Here is a 25,608-nt window from a genome sequence, read left to right as displayed (position 1 = left end):
CAGAACTACTAAGTCACACTTTAAAATTATTTCTTTATTTTTATTTATCTGTTCATCTACATTCCATCTTTAGTTCCCATCTACTGTCTTTATTTTTTTCTCTCAAAGCAAATGTTCTTCCAAGCAGAAGATTTAGAGCAAATCTGACTCCACAGCAATTAGAGCAGGCTTCAGACAATGGGATAGTCAGAAACCGCCTTGTTGTGGAGGAATTAAAGGGCCTGGCTGCTCTGAATAAATGTACCAGCCAGAGTTCTCTCTTGCAAGCAACAGAAATTCTCTTTGGCTGAATTAAACAGAAAAGTTTATTGAGAGGATATCATGTGCCTGACAGATCTGCTGGGAAGAATTTAAAAACCGGCAGGAATAGTGTAAAGCTGAATAACCAGACCGGAGCCAAAATCATGCCACACAACTGTCCATGGAGCACCCTGCTGCCACCAGGAGTGTTGGCTCCAGACACTGTCTCTTATTTCATTGTCCTGACTGCCCTGGGTGACTGGAGGTTATTACCTCTGTTGATGTCCAAATAGCATCAACAATCTCTCTGCCTCTTTGGGTCATTAGCTCCTACTGCTAAGTTAGGGTTGGTTGTGTTTGGTTAGGGGACACTGTAGGTCACATGCCCTTGTTTTAACCTGCACATGTCCCTGAGAGAGCAGCCTTTTGGTTTTTGCAACAGCAGCTGGGCCTTGCCTTCCACCCAAACTCATAAACCAGGGGATTTTCACAACACAGGGAATACATTCAGATACAGAACACACTTTACTCAATTCCCTGCTCTTCCCAACCCCCTCCCCACCCCAAAATACCTTGTGAACATCCACTAGAATATGTTCATTATGTAGTCCAGATAAATGACATCTAGACCATGAAAAGGATTGCCATTGTCATAGAACTATCATTGATAATCTTTGAAAAATCAAGAATGAAGGTGAGCAGAAGTAATGTTGGTTTTTATTTTTTATTTATTTATTTTTTTATAAATTTTATTTATTTATGATAGTCACACACACAGAGAGAGAGAGAGGCAGAGACACAGGCAGAGGGAGAAGCAGGCTCCATGCACCGGGAGCCCGACGTGGGATTCGATCCCGAGTCTCCAGGATCACGCCCTGGGCCAAAGGCAGGCGCCAAACTGCTGCGCCACCCAGGAATCCCCGTAATGTTGGTTTTTAAAAGGTGGTGGGGAACAAAGCTGAATCTGTAGATGTATAAGCACATGATAGAATGTTAGTGAAATTCGAAACTAGGTTTTGGGACATTAAAGTATAATAATATTCATTCCCTTTTAGTAAGTAACAGAGTTATTTCTTGATTTCAGCAAAGCTTAGGACAGGGACTCTCATACATTCTTGGAAAAAAAACTAAAATCCAGTTGTCATAAGATTATTTTTCTTTCAGTTTATTGCTGGATAACAACTTTACCCTAAGCCTATTGATTAATGAATTGACATTAGGGTAGAGAAAAGTTTATCAGGGTATGCTGGAAGGCATAGTCTTTGACCTTGTCCTGTTTGATATTTTTATTAATGACTTAGATGAAGACATGGTGCTGATGTGCTTGACCTATTTGTGTGTATTGTAGCTGGGAGCTATAATTAACACTTGGGGTGATGGAATCAGGGGTCAGAAAGAATTTGATGAAATAATGGGTGGAAGCTACAGGATGAATTGCTGTAAAACAATGTGGTTAAGAAAAAAAAAAGCAAGCCCAAGCTAATATGGAAAAACAAGGTACACTGGGTGTTATGCTATATGTTGGCAAATTGAACTCCAATAAAAAAAAATTTAAAAAAAAGAAAAAGAAAAACAGTGTGGAGGAAAGTTAACTTCAAAATGAAGTTAATTTCATATGAAAAAAAGACTAGTAATTTCTTTAGTCCAATGAACTGGAGCAAACAGGAGTATGCACCTAGGATGGCAAGAGGTCTGTGAATCATGTGTATATAACAGGGAACCCAGGACGATGCCAGGAAGGTCTAATTCAGGAGGATTAGACTAGAGAATAGAGAAAAGGTAATGTGTACATTTCAGACAGGACAAGAAAGCCCAGTGTGAGAGTTCTGGGGAGTCTAGTTTTGGCTTAAACCTGGGAAAGATATTCAAATGTTTTGTGTTACTTATAAATCAAATGCAGTGTCTTGAAGTGTCAATGAGTGTCTCATCACTAAAGTATTCAAGTAGAGGCTAGGTTGGTCCAATGCTGTAAGAAGGGTTCATGTTCATAACCTGTAGTCTATGCAAGGGATTGAACTATGTAATTTAGTATGTTATTTCATGTTGTTCCAACCAAAACCATGAAGAAGGTAGAAGGTTCTTCCATTTTGCAGATGAGGAAATTCATACTAAGATGTCAGATACTCTGTGTATGCCCTTTCCAGTGGCTGCATAATATCATCTCCTGTGTCAAGTGTGAATAAAAGTAACTCCAACTTTACATTGCAAAGCATTGACCAAGGTTTTGTAACTGTTATGTGAACTCATTTCACTTAGCATAATTTTTAGAAGCAGAAACACAGCTTGTTATGGCCATTCATTTAATAACGCATTCATTTTTCCTTTATTCATTCATTCATTTGTTTTTCTCCTCCAACATACAGGAACATTCTTCCAGGGATTATCCCTTGAGCTCTAGAGATAGAAGTATATATCCTTTGTTTTTAAAGATGTTGAAGTCCTATGGAGGACTGTGATCTTAGGAGAGAGTCCATGTGCCATTTGGGTTATAAGCTGCTGTCACAGATCCTCCTACACCAGGGAACAGGAACACATTTGTGCTTTAGTGAAAACAGTGAGAAAACCAGATTTGACTCATGGAAGAATTTCTTTATGGAAGAATCTTAAGGATGTTTTAGTTTCATGTATGGAGAACTAGTTATGCAGTGTCATAGTGTGATCCTATATCCTGATGGGGGCTGGGTTGTCATTCAGATCCGAGTGCCAAACATGAACAGATGTTAGCATTGTGGATGACTGAAAGTGCAAGCTGCGTAACGTAGAAGAATTGTGAAGCATAAGGAGAAACTAAAAAAAGGAAAATGAAACAAGCTTGCTTTCAGTCAGTGCTCTATTATAAACTTCACATTTTGTCTAATTGGTAGGACAAAGTCAATTAACTTCTTTTCTGTCTTTTACCCTAATGGCTTTTTCTCATCTAACAAGGAATTCTGGTCTCTTGTAGTCATTTTCCACTATATTTGTTCACTTGCTATGTTGGGTGCTCAGATTTTAATTTATTTTTTTTTCTGTTACATCATACCTATCTTCTCTTTGTTGTTGTTGTTGTTGTTTTTTAGATTATTGATTTATTTATTTGAGACTGAGAGACAGCACAAGTGGGAAGGAGGGTCAGAGGGAGAAACAGACTCCCCACTGAGCAGGGTGCCTGACGTGGGGCTCAATCCCAGGATCCCAGGGTCATGACGTGAGCCAAAGAAAGACACTTAACCAACTGAGCCACCCAGGTGCTCCTTCTCTGCATTCTAGTTTTATCTCATATAGTTGCCATCCTTACTAGGAAGTCCTAATCATAATTCAGTATTTTAATTCACATGATTTTAGATGAAGTATACCTGGTCTCTAACTGTTGCTGTAGTAAACCCCTAATTATCCACAAAAACACACAGTTTTGAGTACATTCCTATAGATGAGACTGCTTTAATGAGAATACACTATGCCTCTATGGGCTTTTTAAATTTTTAAGTATTTTTCCTACTTTAATCTTCAATTTCATCACTTAAGCTATAGGTGTGTAATGGGAAGCTGGAATAAGATGTGATATTTGAAGAGAGTACACTGAAGAAAAGACTTTATTGGTAGAAGGAGATCATAGGGAAGGTAAGAACAGAAATAAAAAAGAGAATTCCCTTAGTAAGGAAATGATGTACTTTGCATATTAATTGTTTAGGATTTTTTTCTCACGGGAATTATTTCCATATTTCTTAAGTTAAGAAAACAGTAATCTTGGGAAAACTGAATATGTTTCAGGGGACAGGTGGAGGCAGGAGAGGGATGGATTAGATATAATAAAACTGGCAATAATGATCAGCTTGGAGAAATTAGAGAAACATCCCAGTTTAGGAACTGAAGTTGTTCTCTGATGAAAGTACCGAGATCAAGAGAAGAGGATCAATATTTCCAATTACCTTCACATTATGTTCGATTAGGCCATGAAGTAATTGAAGGACAAATCATTAGCAAATTTATCTCTAAGTGAGTAAGTATACATTATTATATATCATACAAAATGGGGTGTCGGCAACTTCTCATCAGTTTTTAGAATCAGTAACTTGATAAATACATTGCAATATAATGACCATTGAAGATTTTCTTTCACTTTATTGTTGTTATTGTTGCTGTTACTATTTCTTGCATTTCAAGAATAATTAACATTATATAATGTTTTAGTCTAATACGTATTTTGTGCTTTGATAAAGGGATGTTAAACCCACTCCAGGTTTAAATCATTCATTTTTGTTGATGTGGTTGTTGTTTTTATGTGAGTTATACATCATTTGCATATAGTTGAAAGAGTTTCATGGTTTACTATGAAAAATAGCGGTTTTTACTTTCCAGTCTTTTAGATTATTGTTTTGGATTTTCCTCTGAACATCTAATAAGACTTTCTTTTATTACTGCCTCTTCTTATTCATCTTTTGGCATCACCCATTGACTCCTACAGTGGAAAACCTGAAGTTAGTGTTTGTTAGTTTTTTTTTTTTTTTCATTATTCCATTTTTAACAACTGAATGCATCCTATCCTGCTCTACTCTCTCTCATCCTTTCAGTGTAGGGACATTATAACTTAGATTATATCAGAAGTTCAATATTTACATTATTATGTCAATATAAATCTTATTTGTACCTGAGGCATGTAGTATTCTGTGATTACTTTTCCCCTTCATTTCAACTTTTGGTTTCCCTGAAATTAATAATAATTTCCCATTTTCCATTTCCACTATTAATTTAAGGCCTTCTCAAGCCTCTGCCTGGTGTTCCTCCCTCCACTGGCTTCCTGGGATGCCCTTCCACTCTCTCCTAGTAGGGTGGAGCTCTCTTTTCCTCCAGCTCGTGTTGTTTTATTTTGGGAGAACATAGTTTCTAATAGCTTCTTGGGAAAGAGTGTGTGGAAGATTTTTTTTGAGATATTGCATTTCTGAAAATATCTTTATTCTGCTGCACTTGTGTTTGATTGACATTTTGACTGGATACAGAATTCTTGGTTGGAAATAATTTTATTAGAATTTCAGTAGGATTGCTCCATTGTTGCTAGTTTCCATTGTTTTTGTTAAAATAGATTTCTTTATTTCCAGTCTTCTGAAGTTTCATGATGAAGCAAAAAATAGAGCAGGATGCCATTTTATTTTCATTTGCACCTTTCCAATTTGGACACTCCTGTCTTTATGTTCTTCTTCTTTTTTTAATATTTTCATTGAGATGCAATTCTCATAACAGAATTCACTTTTTTAAAGTGTATATGTCAGTTGTTTTTAGTATATTCACACAATTTTGGAATCATTACTATTTGATTTTAGAAAATTGTATCCCCCTAACCAGAAGCCCCTGCCTATTAGCAGTCACTTTTAATTCTCTCCCTTTCCAACCCCAGGGAAATATTAATCTACTTTATGTCTCTGTGGATTTTCTTGGACATTACATATAAATGGAATCATTACTATGTGACTTTTTGTAGTAGACTATTTTCACCCAGTGTTTTTTTTTTTTTTTTAAGATTTTATTTATTTATTCATGAGAGACATACAGAGAGAGAGAGGTAGAGAGAGAAGCAGGCTCCATGCAAGGAGCCCAATGCGGGACTCGATCCCAGGTCTCCAGGATCAGAACACCCTGGGTTGCAGGCAGCACCAAACCGCTGCGCCACCAGGGCTGCCCTCCCAGTGTTATGTTTTTGAAGTTCATCCATATTTTAATATGTATCAGTCTTTTTTTTTTTTTTTTTTTAATGTGGTATTCCATGGTATAGATATATCACATCAGTCATCTGATGACCTCTGTCTTTAAGTTTTTGAAAGACTGTCAAACTGTTTTTGGCATCTAACCACCAGGGTTTGGGGAGGTTCCAGTTTTTCCACACCCTCAGCAATACTTGTCTGTCTTTTTTATTACAAGTGGATGTTTGATGGTTTCTTCTTCTCATTCTTTGAATTTCTCTGCCAACTAATGATGTTGAGCATTTTTTAGTGCACACATGTTCTCCTGTTTCAAGAAACTATCTTAAATTATTTTGTTTTCATTTCCTCCATTTTCTTTTTTCTTTGGATCTTTTATTATTTAAATGTTGAACCTCCTGTATTGTTGCTCTTTTAATTTTCTTTGTCTTTTTTTTTTTTCTATTTTCTAATTATTTTCCTGTTAGCCCACCCTTCAGGGGCATTTTCTCAACTTAGTGTTTCATCTCTGCTGTTGAGGGCTTTACATTTTAATATTATTTCTGAGATACCTTTTGTGCTCAAAATATTCCATTTTATAATATCCTTATCTTGTTTCAAGGTTGCAGTATCTTTTCTTATCTCCTGAATTAGTATTCAGGACTAAAAGACTAAAAGTATTAACTAGTCTTTTTTTATTTTTTAAAGAATTTTATTTATCTATTCATGAGAGACACAGAGAGAGAGAGAGAGGCAGAGACATAGGCAGAGAGAGAAGCAGACTCCATGCAGGGTGCCCGATGTGGGGTTCGATTCTGGGACTCCAGGATCACGCCCCGGACTGAAGGCAGGTGCTTAACCACTGAGCCACCTAGGTGTCCCTAATACTAGTCTTTTTGAAGTTTTCTTCACAGTATTTTCTCTGTTTCTACCAAACAATTACTATTTTTCTTTTAGTTTGTTCTAGTCTCTGGTGTAAATATTAGAGGCTTTGGTTTGATAGCTGGTGGTTCTTGGTTGTCTGGTCACACTGAAATATGGTAGAGTAACAATGTTTAAGTTGAGAACTTCAAGTGGGTAGCTGGTTTACCATTCATTTCACTGTAGGAACTGATGAAGCCATTTTGCTGAGAAATCCTTGACCCTAGTATCCATCTTTTCCTGCATTGCTAAAAGATTCCTAGTGAAGATTCTTCTGAACTCCTGCCTGGAGGAGAGAGGTCTAGCTGCCACTGTTCTGGAAGCAGAATGGGGTTTAGGACCCCATGTAATTAACCGGTTTCAGGATGGTATCCCTGTTCCTGTCTAGTTGAGTTTTCCAGTTCAGACACTCTGTTTTAACCTCTTTAGGTTTGAGAGAGGCAGTTATATATGTAAGCAGAGTGGGAAAGAGATCTAAAGATTAAATAACTACTGAAAAGACTTTCAACCAACCAATCTCTCACATTTTAGACCTCTGCATATAGACCTATTCATTCCCATGTCCTGGTGCCACCAACCCCTGAGCTGTTTGGTTGTTCTGTTTACAAATAGGGCTACATCTAGGCTTTCCCCTCTGCCAGGTTAATAAATAATCTATTTTTTGTGTTTTGTTATGCTAAATATGCTACCATCTGTTTTGGAGCTTCTAAAATTTGGCGTGGGTTTCAAGAGGATGCAAAGTAGGTGTATATGTTTAGTTTTCCATCTTTACCTTGGAATCTCATCAATTCTTAATAAGTTTAAATATGAACAAATGCTTGAGCTTCTCATTGTATAAACCACTGTGTAATTAGATCATTTTTTTCACATTGATGGTTGAAGGCATATAAATCTTTGCTATTTATCAATTGTCAGAGTTCATCAAATGTGATGAGGCTAGTGGGAGTGAAGATATTTATATTAACTCTTATTAGATTATTGTTCCATAAGTAAAATTTTAGGAACAAGAGCAGTGTCTAAAGTGCGAGTGTGCCTTTTGTAGGATGTCCTGTCTTGATGGAAAATATTTTTGCTTGTTAACTGGTTGGTTAATTGTTATTTTGTTCATTTTTTTTGTTATAATTTGTTATGATTGTGGATGTCGATATACTGTATAAGTATAAACATATATTTGATACTATTTTAAAGGCAATAAGAATATTTTTACAAAGTAAGTATATGTATAGAAAAATAAGCAATGGTGAAGGGTTCTGGTTTTTAAATTAATTATTAAGAACATATGAGGCTCAGGGGGTTGCTTAGTCCATTAAACGTCTGACTCTTCATTTTGGCTCAGCGCATGAACCCTGAGGGGTTCTCAGATCCAGTCCCATGTTGGGCTGTGTGCTGGTTGTGGAACCTACTTGAGATTCTCTCTCTCTCCCCCCTTCTGTCCCTCCCCCCTTAAAAAAAGTATTAAGAAGGTATAGATTGCTTGTTTAGCTGGGTTCATTGTGGTTTTGGTTGCTTTGCATAGAGACCTCCTTTTTAGAAAATGAATGTTCTCAGTTAACATCCAACTTCAAGGGAGTAATTTCCTTTTTTTTTTTTTTTCCTACTGGCAGGTACAAGTCTAGTTAGAAATCCCCAAAAGATGGTCATTCAGAAACTGAGAAATTAGTTTGTTATGGCAGCTATTTGCTAAATAAGAATTTTCCATCTTCTGGATTTTTCCTTTTCTCTTGATTAAATGCTCTTTGTTTTAAAGCTTTGGATCTCAGCTGTTAGCTTCACTTTAGCAATTAGGGATATTTTGAAGATTGAGTTGGTTCTCTCTATTCCTCCTTCTAATTCTCTACCCTTTTTACTTGGATAAAGAAATTAAAAGCATCAAAGAACAATAAAATGTTGAGTAGTCTTTAGCTAGAATTTAGAAGGTATGTTAAGGAAAGATACTAATTCTAACAATAAAATAGAAGTCAATAATGCTGTGGAAAAGAGGCATGGTGAAAGATGATTAGTAACAGAATATTTATTAGAAGAAAAGAAAGGACTAAGGATTTTTTTTTATATAATCAGATTTCACCTGAGTAAAAATACCATGAAATGAGTTATATCTTGGAATGGGTGAAAAGAACAACATAATCATTCTTATTTGTCATCAAGACATCTGGTAAGATGAATGGGCATCTAGTCTCTCTGAGGGCAGGTGCTGGTTGCTCTTTTGGTATATCTTGTAGTAAAATTACAGTGGGAATTCTATAAATCTTTGCCAAATTAATATTATTTCTATAGAGTAGATGCATCAGACATGATTTTGTGTGTGTGTATGTGTGTGTGTAACAAATGTAGAGTTTAAGATTTTCATTAAAACACACAGAATGTGACGGACTCAGAGACATGGGGTCTATATCCTCCTTTAAAGGAGGACTTGCTTCCTAGCTACAGGAAATAGTCACCTGAATGGTTCCCCCTCTCAGCAGCTCCAGGATCTAAAGAGGCCATGCCTTCTTCCAGGCATCCTGGATCTGGTCATTTCTGCTCAATGCAGGGCAGCTCTGGTGCCAGGTTGACCAAGGCTTTATTGACCTGCATCACACCTACATTTCCTTTGTCTAATCCTGTTTGCTTATCCTTCCTTCCACCTAATAAACACATTTTATTTCTTTTACATAGTAAGTATGTTGTACTCCCAAACTCCATTGGGAGAACCCAAGACAGAGTCATAAAGATTAATTTAAACATATGATTTAACCCTATAATTTAACAGGGATTTATTCTCTTTTAGGGGGTTACAGAAATATGGGGTTCAGACTTAAATATCCAAGTATATCAGATATCATACCAGAAAATCATAAGATGTTCAGAGTTCAGAGGGGGCAAAAAATACACAGTATGGCAGAAACTTCTAGAAAAAATAACTTTAGATGAGAGATAGTTGAATGAGTTCATGAAATTGTAGCATGCCTTTGAAGTTACTAAATCCTTGACTGCAAGTTTTTTTATAAGTCAGTGCATTGATAAGCACTGTGTGTTGTATGGAAGTGTTGAATCACTGTATTGTATACATGGAACCTAACATAACACTGCATGTTAATCATACTGGAGTTAAAATTTTAAAAAGTCATTGCAAATGTATATTCATCTATGTATTTAATAGTCCTATTATGTTATCAGTGGGAAAATGTGAGTATTATTTGCCTAATGTAGAATACTGTATTCTTCTCTAATATTCAGATCCCAATTCCTATAGAAAGATCTTGCCTCCTTTCCATTTTGAACTTAGGTCTGGTGATGTTGATGTCTTTGGCCAGTAAATTGTAAGAAAGAGTTATTTGTTATCAGAGCATATATAACCTGCCCTGTCCTGACTGATATACCCTAAGTTACTAAGTATCAACCCCAGAGAAAGTGGATACTACCATATGTTGTATTTCAGGACATATTTTATGAGTCATGCTCAGATGCATGTTGTGTGTGTATGTGTATGTGTGTTTGTTTATGTGTATACTATGCTCATATACTATATATGCTATTTTTTAAATTTTTAAAAAACTCACAGAAGTTAGTGCTACCATTGTTTTGAAATCAAGAAATGTGGCTATGTATCTGTTTGTATCCACATTTTGAAATTCACATGCCCTTTGTCTTGATATAAAAATCTCATGCTTTTCTTTGATATCATTTTAAACCTTAGATAAATGTAGAATTCTTAATAAGACAAATTTAAATGATTTTAAAAGATTTTATTAAACACTTGGTTCTGTTTTTTTAACAGTTAAAAAAACCACATGTTTTATCAGTGAGAGCATTAAATCAGCTTGCTTACCACAAGCTTTTGTATCATAGATTCAAGAATCAAGGACAAATATGGTTACCTTCCATGTCATGTATTGTTTCTGCTATATTTTTCTTGATAAAAATGATTACAACCAGCTTCATATATTAAGTATGATAATTACATGCCAGGCCTATGGATTTATTTGGAAGTAAATATTTAGATATTTTGTCCAAGATTTTTCTAGTATGATTTTCTGAAAATTTTTTTTGCAACTGTTTCAAATTCGGGCACCATTATCTTGTTTTACATTTATGAGACTGTCTTTCAAATGGTATTTTCAAACACAACATCAGGAAAATACTACCTGAATTCATCCTAAACAGAGTTGGTGAGATTTTATTCTTTTTCTTGAAATTTTTTCCAGTAACCATTTTATGGCAAATTGCACTAAGTCAAGAGAATGAAAAGGTATTTTTAGCTCTGATTCATGGAATACATAACTAGATTTTGGCATAGAAGCTTAAAACATATCATGAAGAGCAATAATGTCGGTCGTTGATTCTTGAAGTTCAAGATTCGTATTCAAAACATCAACTATATCTGCCAAAGATGTCAAGCTCCTGGGAAAGTTATTATCTTTAACTTGCAAAGTTTGCAAGTGTCTAATGATTGAGAAAAAAAAAGGTAAAAGTTCTTTTTAAGAATATCTTTAATTTCATACTATGCATAGTAAGGAATTAAGCACATTTTTTTTTTTATTTTGTCCATGAATTGAGCAAAGTCAGTAACAAAAACATGAAAAAAAATTAACAGGGTTAAATTTTTATGACAGGTAAATCAGCAATTTGACTTTTGGCTGTAGATCCTGAAAAAGAGATATTTTAGAATTTCTACTCTACTTTAACTTTGGAAGTGGTCACAATATAAGAATTCATGAATTTGGGATTCCTATCCCCCCACCCCCACCCCTGTGATCTGAGGCCTTCTTATTCTTTGTTATTAAAAGAACTACTTGAAACAAAACTTTGACAGTTTTCTGGAGTTTTAACAACATGTTTTACTACTCTTCAGTTTCTTTCATTTCATAACACCATAATCTGCAGGTAAAAACTTGCATTGAAAAAAATAATGTTGGTGTGAACCTTGTACTCACTTGAGTTTGAGAGATCCAAATTACTTTGCCCCTTTATGTACTATACTGAAATAATTACATTTGTGCTTAGTAACTACATAAGCTTACAGCTGTGCTTATGCCTCAGGTGTGTCACAAGAATAGTGATATAAATGGCCTTTTTCATCATGTATAACAGACATTTCACTGTTTGCCAGGACTTTTTCTGAAAGCTTTGTCCTTTTATTCTCTGTGTATTTCCACCAACCAGGAGGATTTATTTTTTTATTTTTTTTTAAGATTTTATTTATTAATGAGAGAGAGAGGGAGGGAGAGAGAGAGAGAGAGGCAGAGACATAGGCAGAGGGAGAAGTAGGCTCCACACAGGAGCCTGATGTGGGACTCGATCCTGGGACTCCAGGATCACGCCGTGGGCCGAAGGCAGGCGCTAAACCGCTGAGCCACTCAGGTGTCCCTAACCAGGAGGATTTAAATGAGCTCTACCTTTGTAATATAAATTTATTTTTAAGACTGTTCCTCTAATTCAGAGGTTTTTTACGCGTCCCTTTTATATGTCCCTTTTCTATAGCCCACAACCCTTGCCCCATAAATAATCAGATATTTATAACTGCATTTAACAACTCCAAAGTATTTTGTATTATAAATTCTTAGTAATATTACTTCTAATATATCCCTTTGTATTTCCTTGGGGGAGAAAACCTTCTAATATTTTTACTGCTGGATTAAGTGATACGAACAGGTTATAAATATTTCATTATAGGTAAGAAGAGGAAGAGTATTACATTTATGTGACTGTCATTCTTATTTCCCTCAGACTTATCACTGAGGTCCTACATAGTGAATAGTTTTTATTCATTTTTATGCATTTTACAATACTTCCATTCTAAGATTTTGAAAATGTATTTTGATTTTCATTCACTTTGCTTAAAAAAAAGTGAGAATTTAACAAATTATAATTGCTTACTATCTTCATTGAATTATGTGTTTCAGAGTTACAGTTTTTAAAATCAGAAAACCGTGTACCTGAAGCTCATTGTAGTGTAACTTATAACGTTTTCTGAACCACACATCTGGTATAATCAGTCCATAGGTGGGTGTTGCTCTTACCCCTGAGAACCAGTATTATAAAACGAAACCTCCTCTGTTGTGCTTCACAGTTAGTGAAACTGATCCCAGACTGACACCTTTGATTCTTTTACCTTCCCTTCCCTCACCTCTTTACTGTCCTTGTTCTTTTCTCTCTTCCATTTTAGTTCTCTGTTTATAACTTTTCCCCCTCGTGTCACTTTTTTCGTATAATTTCAGGATCTCCCCTATTTCTAGCAGGGCAACTACAGAAGGTGTTTTCAGAGTTAAGATATTCCCAAAAACTCTTTCAGTCATTTTCTTTTCTCTTTGATCTCCTCCTTGGACTCCAGAAAATTTTATGTGGCCCACTTTGTTAACCTTTTTTTCTTTCCCCAAATTTTTGAGGATGTTGGATGATCAGAGCATTCCATTCTTTGTACCCACTGGCTTTTTAGTTTTCCTTTTAAAACGTCAAACTGGCTTCAAAATAATAGGAACATCTTTTTAAAGTGGCTATTTGACTCCATTAAAATTTATTATTGGTTTAGGCTTGTGAATGGTTTCCCAGAGGGCATATAAACCATACTGGGTAGCTCTTTCCTTCACTGTTTCAAGAGAAAACATTTTACACATTCTTCTGATGCAGGAGTAACATATATTTTTGTAGAACTACAATGTTCTACTTTGGGAAGATCCCCTCAATTCTCTTGAGACTTTCCAAATTCATACTTTGAATTTATTTATTTTTAAAGAGGAAATAATGTGTACCTCCTAGAAGTTTTATAAACTAAATAAGTTCTAGAGATGTAGATATGGATACAGATACATGTTTCATATATGGATAAGCCCATACAATATTGAAACTACTTCAGACATGAACCGTTAGAGCATGAACATCTACATTCTTTTGATCAGAGAAGAATGGCTCACAACAGTCTTACTGCCTGGGTAGAGCTGTATAATCTGTCTACCCATACTGTCATTGCCAGAAGCCAAATAGTAAGTTTTTTGTTTTAATGGAAAAGATCTTTCAAGTTCCTGGTTTTACATGATGGGTGTGTGGTTGGAAATGCTTCCTGTTCCAGTCACCAGCCCCAGGCTGCCCGTGCATTTTGGATTCTGAAATGACAGCTGAAACCAATTAGGCAGAATTATAGGATAGCTAAGTCACATATAGGTTTATTATGACCAAAAAGGAGAAGGAGGACACATTAAATGATTTCAAAAATGGCTAATTTAATTAGGAATGAGCCACAGCACTGGGATAGCTGTGGGAGGATTTTTGTGTAGTACCAACCACAGGGATGTGGCTGTGTGTCAGCCATCCTGCCCTCCACAGGGAATATGTGTGGTTTACTGGGTAGAATTTCAAACATTTCCTAAGTGGCTAAAACCAGGTAAAAATAAAATAACCCAGAAATAGACTTTGTAATATGGAAAATAATCCTGTGCAGGAACAGCTGAATGTTTGAGAGTATTCCACTTGGGAATTTATCTTTAAGTGATGATAGGATAGATTGAAAGACCATATTACTGCTATTGTCATACCATGTCCCATGATGCAGTTTGAGGCACAATAATCTAGTAGTAATTAGAATTTCTACTTCAGAGGAAAGAGATAGCACTTTTGTACTTGTTCATGAATGTCTTGTTTTTGTCATTAACGATAAGGGATTCCAGTGTATTAGCATAAAGACCAAATAACATTTGACAGAATACTGACAGTTTTATTTTATAACCACTGTTTAAAAAATGGGCCCCTTTGGTATGTAGTGGGTACAGACTTCCTCTGTAAAGCATCTTAAATGGCTGTGATTTTGTTTTAAAGGTAAAGTTGATTAATGCTTCTTTTTATTTTTCTTCTCACTAATGAATGATGCTCACATATTGTAACTAACAACATTAAAATTTCATTAATTATGATTTGGGAATGAAATAGATGAGGACTATAAAGCTTAATGGAAAAAATGCCATTTCAAAGTCAATTTAAACCTGTGGACTTTATATCAGAGCAGTTTGAAACTAACTGCTCGGTAATTTGATGTATTAATTCTTACAGCAATGTAGGCTGATTAAAACAGAGATTATAGCTAGAGGAGAATGGCATTGATTGCTGTAGAAGAAAGGAGGGCTCAACTTCTATAAGTTTTCTTCAATTGCCTCTAGCAGCAACTATTCTCCAGTGAATTACAGGACTTTAATGAGCTGTAGGTGAAATAGATTAAAAACTAAAATGATCGTGAGTTCCACCAAAGTTCACAGCTACCCTTCAAGTATGGTTTTAGTTAGAATGCCTGTGGTTTTTTCCAGACCTGGGACAATGGTAATGAAGGTGACATTAGCCAGTAATAGAGGAAGCCTCACAAGTAAACATCTGCCACAGTTGCTGCTTTGGTCACACTAACTGCCACCATTGTGGCCATTAATTTGAGGACCACCTGCACCATCACCAAAGAGGGGAAATAATTGCTCTTGTTCTTTGAAGCTTGCAATCGTTTTCACATGATCTCTTACTAGTATTATTTAAAGGTTCTTTATAATGAGTCACTTACTTGGGAGAGAAAGGAGTGTCTAGAATCAAACAGGGATAAGGACTAGGGAGCTTCATAAATAATCAACAGTCAGTCAGGGAAAGGCAGGGGGGCTCTATATTTTTAGGCTTCCAATTGGCACATGTTTATGAACTAGTTGTTAACATATCCCATCTTTTTTTAATCATGTTCCCACTTATTTTATGTTGTAAAATCAAGTTTTCATGAATTTCAAAATGAAACTATAACAGCCTTGGTGTTTAAACATAAAGTAAGCCTATCCCTTAAGAATAAGGAAATTCAGAATTAGTCTTATTATCTTATAGAATCTTTCCATATTCTTGCTCTTGTGTGTTTTGTAATGATATAAAAATTATACCAGGCTTGAATATAGTGACTTCTCCTCTCATTGTCAAAATGGAAAAGTAAGTGAAACAGAAGCAAAGGCTGTGGAGGCTAAGCTGAACATAACTTCAGAATGAGGATTTCTGTTGGTTATCCCCATGGAAAGACTTCCTTATTTTTAGCCTACATGCTAAAAATAGTGCTGTGCTATTTTCAATGTCATATTTTGGCAGTGCTTCTGAAGAACACCAAAATTAACTGCCAAATATAGCGGGCACCAGGCTTAACAGTATAGGACAATGGAAACAAATGCCTATCTTTGGGAAGGGGCTTTATTTGGATCCCTGCTTGATGAGAACAGCAAAAGCATAATTCCTCCGAAAAACTTGATGTTTCCTGAAGAGGAGGTTTGATCATTTGAAAGTCCACAATCAGAAAACCTCACTTCATGGATAATATGTTGATTAAAAAAAGAAACAGAAGCACCTACCGAATGGTGAAGCCTCCTTGACAATGGGCATACACTTCTCTCTGGCCTGGAATATCGGCAAAATTTCATTTCCATGAAGTTCTCTGAGTTTGTGGTCTCCAGAGGGCCTTTTTACCAGTGGCCTTCAGTGGAGGGATACTGCTGCTTTCTCCTGACCCCAAGTCAGTTTCAAACAGTAAGGAGCTGGCAGTGGAAGCTGTGAAGAGCTGAGTGTTGTAGTCTAGCTTGTTTCTTGTCTTTTCCTCTGGCTGGCCTCTCTTTTCCTGCCTTCTTTAAAGGTCTGTTCTCCACTAAGGCCTGTTTTGAAATGGATATTATATCCATAATTTGTCTTTTTAGTTTTCTTTCATCTGTTCTCCTGGAAGTCTCACAGATATTAATCATGCAGTTCTCAGGTCTGCGTATAATTGAAATTAACAGAAACTGTACTGTGTGAAAGCATAAAAAGTCTTTCCAATTTTCTGTGGTCTTTCTATATCCTGCCTTTTTATAAAGGGAGATTTCTCTCCTGCTTTCCAAAGTGATCCAACCCACAAAGTAATCAAATCAGTATGGGGAAACCCAAATTATAAATGTGGCAAATTCCTTTACAGAGAGCATTTATGTTCAGGATATTAGGAGTTCAGATTTGTTCCACAAATTCCTTCTCCTAGAAATACCTATGTTAAATAGCCAAATAAATGCTACCTGATGGGTAATCGACAGAGAGGAAGGAGGAAACTCATTTTGAAAGATATATATGCTAGTGTGGGGATTGAGCCTTTAAAACCCCTTTCTGCTCCCACTCTCTTTCTTGGTCTTTAAGTCTAGCCATACTTGATAGCTTCATTTAAAACCATCCACTACATGGAAGATTGATGAGGTGTTCTTAGGCATTCAGGTATAAACCTGTCAGACACAAGTGCTTCTAAAGGCATTACCCTGAGGAACAGCAGCGATGATGGTTTAGGAACATGAGGTGAAGTATAATGTAGTGAAAGCAAGAGATGTTAGCCAAGAGCCAAGACAGAGCTGGGAGGGTGAAGAGGAATTGTGTTTGATCTGCAGCCACCAGGTGTCTAGTCTAGTGACCTGCTCCTTTTCATATCAAAATAAGAAATAGCCAGAAATTAAGCCAGATGGATCTGAGATTATCTGTGTCTTATCAAGGGATACTGATCTGTTGGTCATATGCCATAGAGGCCTTCTGTTTAAACCCAGGATGACTTTTAAAAATGGAATGACAAAGAAGTATCTTCTAGCATTATTATTAAGTTTAGTACTGTATTTCTGAGCCAATGCAAATCATAAAGATCATATAATCCAATGAGTTGACCTAAGGAAAGAAGTAAGAAAGAAGAGATGTAATGAAATTTGTAATTTAGGCACATCTAATGTAGATCCAGGCATGATACTCTATATTAAAGAGAGAGAGAGAGAGAGAAGAAACCATTTTTAATGCAGGTAGAACGGAAGTTTTCCAGGGTACAAAGTGGGACCTTGTACTATCTCTTTTCTCTTTTTCCAAATGAGAGGTTGACTGTGTATTTCCTAAATGTAGTCTCACTAGTTGTATACAAAGTGCAATGAGAATGTCTGGTTATGCAGACAGGAAGAATACTATGTGAGGATGAAAGTACCCCCAGGAGTTCCAGGTTTCTTTTTTTTTTTTTTTTTTTAATTCATGAGAGACACAGAGAGAAAAAGAAGCAGAGACACAGGCAGAGGGAGAAGCAGGCTCTATACAGGGAGCCCGATGTGGGGCTCGATCCCGGGTTTCCAGGATCATGCCCTGTGCTGAAGTTGGCACTAAACCGCTGAGCCACCTGGGTTGCCCAAGGTCCAGTTTTTTAGTGTGTTTATCATTACATTTTTAATTGTAATCCTCCCAAATATCCCACTACTCTAAACACACCACAGAAAATCGTCATCATCAACATCACTGTCAACAACATCATCATCATCATCATTATCATCATCATCATCTATAGCATCTACCATGTTCTGGGTAGTGTTCTGAAACTATTATGATATTACTCATTAATTTTTATAAATACCCTTTGAGGTAGATGTCTGAGGATTATTCTCAGTACACGCATGAAGATCCTGATATACAGAAGTTATGTAATCTGCCCAAGGTTACACAGCTAGACAGCCATGTGTATATGCATGTGATGTATAGGCACACACAAACACACATTTTGATGCCATACATCTAAGGAACGATGAATTTTAAAATTTAGAAGTTTAGAAAATTCTTTATTAAATTTCTCAAGATCTCATTTTGGAGAAGCCTCTTCTGTGCAATTCATAATGCTTATGTTCATGTACTTAGAAGGATATTATGTGTACTTTGAGGATCAGGACTGTTTAAACCCACTCTTGATAGGTTTCTTTCTTCATGAAAGAAGAAAGTTTTTTTCTTTCAAATTTTTATTTAAGTTCCAATTAATTAACATACAGTGTAATATTAATTTCAGGTGTAGTATTTAGTGATTTCAACATTAAATAACACACAACACCCAGTGCTCATCACAAGTGCCCCCCTTAATCCCTATCACCTATTTAACTCATCCTCCTGCCCACTTCCCTTTGGCAACCCTGTATGTTTTCTGTGTAGTTAAGAGTGTTTTATGGTTTGCCTTGCTCTCTTTTACTTCTCCTATGTTCATTTGTTTTGTTTTTTAAATTCCATCGACATGATGAATGAATAAAGAAGTTGTAGTGTAATTTTCAATATAATATTACTCAGCCATAAAAAAGAATGAAATCTTGCTATTTGCAACAATGTAGATGGAGCTAGAGAGTATTATGCTAATCAAAAAGTCAGTCAGAGAAAGACAAATACCATACAATTTTGCTCATGTGGAATTTTGAAAAATTTTAAATGAAAAGCTTGAATACTTTTTTGGAAAAAATTATAATAGTTCACAACTCTGTAAAATCTTTAGACTGTAAGATCTATGAGAGCAGAGACTTTGTCTTACATATTTATACAAAATCAGCATTAAGTATATCTTAGTTATATAATTAACATTTAATAAATCTAAATAAGTCAAATATATAATACTGGGAAGATTTTGTACCCAACACCATTCCACTTCTTTAATCTTTTAATTTTAGAAGTTGAACTATATTTCTTCATTCCTAGCTTTAATCTTGCTTGGTACTGATATGTTAGCCTTTTAATACAATATTAAATTATAGTATCTACTGTCTCTGGTCAGAAAGAGGTTGGTTTAGCTCTTGTTACCTCTCTGCTGTTTTTGCCTAGCTCCACATTGCAACCTTGAAGGTGTGGGAAGCATTTTATGTTTGTTTTTTTTTTCCTCTGGGGTAATTTTTATCTGCTACTTGAAGGTTTGGAAGATTTTCTATTAAACCTATCTGAACTTGGGTGCTTTTTTTAGGTATAGCTCTTCAATTTTTATCTCTTGTAGAATCCAATTCCATAAGTTATGTTTTTTTAAGAGACATAAGTTTTTATCGAAGTATCCAATGTCTTGGTTTAAAGATGTGTGTAATGCTCTTTAGTTTATAGTATTATATGTTTATAGTATATTTTTAAATCTTCACATTCTTAGTTGTGTCATTTTTCTTATACTTAACACTGCATCTTAACAGAACACAAACACACATACACCCCACCAAATTTTCTAAGGTTTATTTGTTCTATTAGACTTTATTTTTTTTTTAAGATTTATTTATTTATTTATGATAGACAGAGAGAAAGAGAGAGAGAGAAAGAGAAAGAGGCAGACACACAGGCAGAGAGAGAAGCAGGCTCCATGCCAGGAGCCCGACGCGGGACTGGATCCCGGGACTCCAGGATTGCGCCCTGGGCCAAAGGCAGGCCCAAACCTCTGAGCCACCCAGGGATCCCCTAGACTTTAATTTTTTTTTTAAAAGATTTTATTTATTTATTCATGAGAGAGACACACAGAGGCAGAGACACAGGCAGAAGGAGAAGCAGGCTCCATGCAGGGAGCCCGATGTGGGACTCGATCATGGGTCTCCAGGATCAGGCCCTGGGCTGAAGACGGCGCTAAACCACAGAGCCACCTGGGCTGCCCGACTTTAATTTTTTTTAAATTTGAGTATAGGTGACACACAGTGTTACCTTAGTTTCAGGTGTACAACATAGTGATTCAATATCTCTCTATATAATTATGCTGTGCTCACCACAAATGGAGCCATTGGTCACATGACACTACTTTTCAAAGAATCGGGATTCTGTTTAATTGATCAAATCTGTTGCTTTCCAGTTTTCTGATTAATTAATTTCTACTGTGAACCACATTAATCCCATCTATTTTCTTTTAGTCTCTTTGTTTTTTGATATTCTCTAGCTTTAGTTTATTGGTTGTTTTATTTATTTATTTTTTAGTCATTCTTCTATTAAAATTAATGAATGATTGAAAGATCTAAATTACCCTGTCAGCAATGCTCTATTTTCTGTTGCTTTAAGATTTATGTTGTATGTAACTATCATTCATTTTTAAATAAGTTAAACATTTTTGTTTTTCTTTATTTTTAAAATTTTTTCCACAAAAATAGATTTTCTTTCTTCCTCCTTTTCTCATTCTTGCCCTTTAACTACTTGTCTCCCTTCATTATTTTATTCCTGTTATTATTGAATTTAAGGCCTTTTTGACTAGAAGAAACATTACTTGGTATAGTAGTAAGAAAGAAAAAAAATGCACTCAAACTATGATTTAGTGCTTTCTTACCATTCAGAGTTTTACTTTATGCCCACTGAAGGAGCCCTACAGATTTTAATTCTGGCACTTTTAATAAAATCTTACCTGAAATTTTTAATAAATGGGTTTCCAGATAACAATTACATCTCATTCTTCCATCTTTTTTTCTCAGATGGTCCTTACATTGTATGCTGATGATCCATGCCATCAGAGTAATAAAAAGAGAAAGTTTGCTCAGACACAGGCAATAACAACTGCATTCCAGATACTGCCTGGGAAAGAGCAAATTCATGCTGTTATTCCAATGTTGGAGATAAAAAGAATTGTATATCTTAGAGTGAATTAAATATACTACATTTTGATTTTGATTTTATCTAGTTGTAGTGAGAGGATGTAATGTGACTTTCGCTTTCCAAATTTTAAGGCTTTATCTCTGTCTAATACATTATCAAGTTTTGTGAGGATGCCATTTGCGTTTAAAAAATGTGTAGCACAAGTTTAATGGACGCAAAAGTAAACATGGTATTTAATTGTGTGATTCATATCCTTTATAACATTCCCTTTTTTTGGCCAACTCCATTTGTTGACTTTTGAAATAAGTAAACTAATCCCTCAAGATTTGTGAAATTATTAGTTTCTTCTTTTATTTTTACCAATTTTTGATATATATTGTTATGCTATGTTGTTAAGTACATTAATGTTTAATACACTTTTCTTGAATTCTATTATATCTAATATATATATTAATGTTATGATTCTTTTTTATTGATATTACCAGTATAAATAACAAAATAGAAATAACATATAGTATAAAATATATTTTTTATTTTCATCCTTTTGTTGTTTATCATTTTTAGTTTGTATCTTGGAAACAGTGTGAATTGAATTTTCTTCTTTTATAAACTGAGATTTTACATTTTTATTAGGAATTGTAACATGTCGTGGATATACAATTACTGATATAATTGGATTTTTCTTTATTGTTTTATTTGTTGTATGTGATATAAAAATTAGTTACAGTTCTTCCTCTGTGAATTTTATTGTATAATGGGCAGTATCTTAAATAATACCTCATTTTTGTTTATCATGTTGTAGGTGAAAAGTACTTTCTTATGTACTATCGAAGAGCATTTCTTCTGTCCTGTTTTCTTTCCCTTTCCTTTCCATTGGCTAACTTCTTTCATTCTCTACTCATGTCTGACTTCTTCCAGAGGCTTTTCCAAAGTCTCTACATTACAATAAGTTCCCCTGGCTATGCCCTCAAACATTACCCTGTTCTGTTCTTAAAATAATATACAATATAGTGTACTATAATTACTGGTATGTCTGTTTTTTTGGTGTTTTGTGGTTTTTTTTCCCCTGCTTGCAACTGTTCATTTGATTCTGTGTCCGTAGCGACTAGAGTAGTAACTGGAACATGATAAGGGCTCAAGTACATGATGAAGAATGAATGAATGCTAAATTTTGTTCTGTATCCTCAGCAATACCACCTGGCATGCAATAAGAACTCAGTAAAGGAGTCTGAACTATTGTCACCATGGCTATAGCAAGATTCTTGACTATTTCATAAAACTCTAAATTCTTTAATAATTGAAGCCTGATCATGGGCCATAAATACTCATGTTCAGCAGCTTTTCCTGAATCATAAAATGCTTGTTATCAATCTTATAGTATCCTCTAATAAGAGAAGAAAAATTGGAATAGCAACTCTGCATGTTTTGTGAAATTTATTTTTATTTTTATTTTTTATTTTTTTAAGATTTTACTTCTTCATGAGAATACACAGAGAGGAGAGAGAGAGAGGCAGAGACATAGGCAGAAGGAGAAGCAGGCAGGCTTCATGCAGGGAGCCGGACATGGAACTCTATCCCAGGTCTCCAGGATCATGCCCTGGGCTGAAGGTGGCGCTAAACCGCTGAGCCACCCGGGCCACCCTGATTTTCTATATAATTCATAATATGCACAGAATAAGCATTAAGAAGAAAATAAATATAATTGTGGGCAAATTGAGTTTGAGACAATAAAAGAATAACAGTGTAAGATAGATTCAGAGAACTTCCTTTAAAGTTATATATTGTGGTAAACACTGGGTGTGTTATATAAATGTTGAATCACTAAATTGTATACCTGACATTATTACATTGTCTGTTAACTAACTGGAATTTAAATAAAAACCTAAAAAACAGTTATATCTGGATATATTCATCCTAATTTATAGTTTCAAAGTATTTCTATTAATTTATAAAGTATTTTGCCAAATACATTCAGGAGTCTGGAATAATTATTAAATTATTTTTTAATGAATATAGTTAGGAGAAATTTAAATAAATTCATTGATTAATTTTCCTAGAATGATATATTTGTAGTATTTTCATCTCACACAAAATGAATAATTATAACTGGCATCTGCACTTGAAAAGTACAAGATAATGGGAAGTTTAATTGGTTTAGTGTGTATATATGTGTATGTTTTGATATAGTTTTTTTCAAGTTATGGTACTTACGTTTATCGTTTAGGTTTTTTTGTGTTAAAAATATATTTTCAATGAGGAGGAAATTAGGCACTTAGTAAGTTGTGGACATGAATTCCTTCTAATACACAGATATGTTAAATATATAACAGAGCCTAGAGATAAAGATAATGATTCAGTTGTGGTTAAAAATGAGAGGGCGGAGAAGCATTCAGCTATATACACTAAAAAATATACCCACTTGTCTTATATTTTGCTTTGTTCAGAAGGCAATGGTGACTTTGAAGTAGAAAAATATTGATTCATCATGTTATAGCCAGAGGGATGTTAATACATTTTCCCTTTTTTTCTTTTAGCACACTGATTTATGTCAGTACATGGACAAGCACCCTGGAGGGCTGCATCCAGATAATGTGAAGGTAGGAAAAGATCTTTTTCAGCTGAGGGTTAGCATTCTTCATGTGTAAATTTTTTTTTTTTTTTTTTAGTCAAAGTCTAATTTCTCTACCATCACTTAAAAAAAATTATTGTATAAAGAGAAGTGATATTGAAGTGAACCATGATTGCTTGGTTTAGCGATTGGAAACCATGTTTAAACATTAAGTATTTTCACTGCAACACTATTGTTTAGATCTTATTCTATTTTAGTTTCATAGAGAAACATTTGCTAATAAATGAGATCCACTGGAAATGATATTGAAACACAGTTTTTAGGAGAAGAGAGTCTCAGGTAGCTTTACTTTGGAACTTCATGCTAAAGTATCAGGGAGTTTCAATATGCAATATTATGATCCAAAACAGTGTTATGGTGAGTTTATAGTATGTATTTTTTCATTTGTATGTACAAACAGATAAAAATGGTTTCCTACTGCTCTCTTTCATTTCTTCTACTACAAATTGAATTACTATGTGTCAAAAGGACTACATTTTTCTAATATTTGACTGAGCAGCCATCTTGGAAATTGTCTCAGAATTTCACACTTCAAACAGGAGACTCTTTGTTAACATATGTGAGAGAGTCAGAAGATGCCAAAGTTATATCTAAAGGTTTAATCATGTGCTCACATTTAATAATTCAAATGGCTACATTTCGTGATCCTGAGAATCAATTGAGTACTGTGGATTTACATAAAGTAGAATTTTGTCCCTTTCTTCCCATTATCTATCTACACCACTCTGAGCAAGAGGGGCCTTCTTTTCCTTGTACTACCTTTCCCTTTGCGTGTAAAAGCATTTATGTACATATAGTATTTTGTGTGTGTTTATTTTGCTCTATAAAAATGATATATATTATTATATGGCATTTAAAAGTATATCATGGATATCCTTTAAAATCAATGTATGACTATGTAGTTTAGGTTTCCTAATCACTGCATATGAATCTATAGTATTTATGAACCATAATTTTCAACTTTCTTTTTATTTACTTTTTATTTATTTATTTTTATTTATTTATTTTTTTAATAAATTTATTTTTTATTGGTGTTCAATTTACCAACATACAGAATAACACCCGGTGCTCATCCCGTCAAGTGCTCCCCTCAGTGCCCGTCACCCATTCACCCCCACCCCCCGCCCTCCTCCCCTTCCACCACCCCTAGTTCATTTCCCAGAGTTAGGAGTCTTTATGTTCTGTTTCCCTTTCTGATATTTCCCACACATTTCTTCTCCCTTCCCTTATATTCTCTTTCACTATTATTTATATTCCCCAAATGAATGAGACCATATAATGTTTGTCCTTCTCCGATTGACTTACTTCACTCAGCATAATACCCTCCAGTTCCATCCACACTGAAGCAAATGGTGGGTATTTGTCGTTTCTAGTGGCTGAGTAATATTCCATTGTATACATAAACCACATCTTCTTTATCCATTCATCTTTCGATGGACACCGAGGCTCCTTCCACAGTGGCTATTGTGGACATTGCTGCTAGAAACATCGGGGTGCAGGTGTCCTGGCGTTTCATTGCATCTGTATCTTTGGGGTAAATCCCCAACAGTGCAATTGCTGGGTCATAGGGCAGGTCTATTTTTAACTCTTTGAGGAACCTCCACACAGTTTTCCAGAGTGGCTGCACCATTTCACATTCCCACCAACAGTGTAAGAGGGTTCCCTTTTCTCCGCATCCTCTCCAACATTTGTGGTTTCCCGTCTTGTTAATTTTCCCCATTCTCACTGGTGTGAGGTGGTATCTCATTGTGGTTTGGATTTGTATTTCCCTGATGGCAAGTGATGCAGAGCATTTTCTCATATGCATGTTGGCCATGTCTATGTCTTCCTCTGTGAGATTTCTCTTCATGTCTTTTGCCCATTTCATGA

The 25,608-nt window shown here is 35.2% G+C and overlaps 1 protein-coding gene across 9 annotated transcripts in view; it reads left to right on the top strand.

The window, feature by feature from the left end:
• CDK14 (cyclin dependent kinase 14) overlaps window positions 1–25,608 on the top strand; it is a 721,193-nt gene that overhangs the window by 411,999 nt on the left and 283,586 nt on the right. For all 9 annotated transcript variants that reach the window (XM_072784251.1, XM_072784250.1, XM_072784245.1 and 6 more), the window contains one exon: window positions 23,645–23,707. In XM_072784251.1, the coding sequence (XP_072640352.1) occupies window positions 23,645–23,707 (63 nt within the window). The remainder of the gene's footprint in view (window positions 1–23,644; window positions 23,708–25,608) is intronic.

This window comes from Canis lupus, chromosome 18 (assembly GCF_048164855.1).
Source record: "Canis lupus baileyi chromosome 18, mCanLup2.hap1, whole genome shotgun sequence".
NCBI lineage: Eukaryota > Metazoa > Chordata > Mammalia > Carnivora > Canidae > Canis > Canis lupus.
This window is presented reverse-complemented; position numbering and strand designations above follow the sequence as displayed.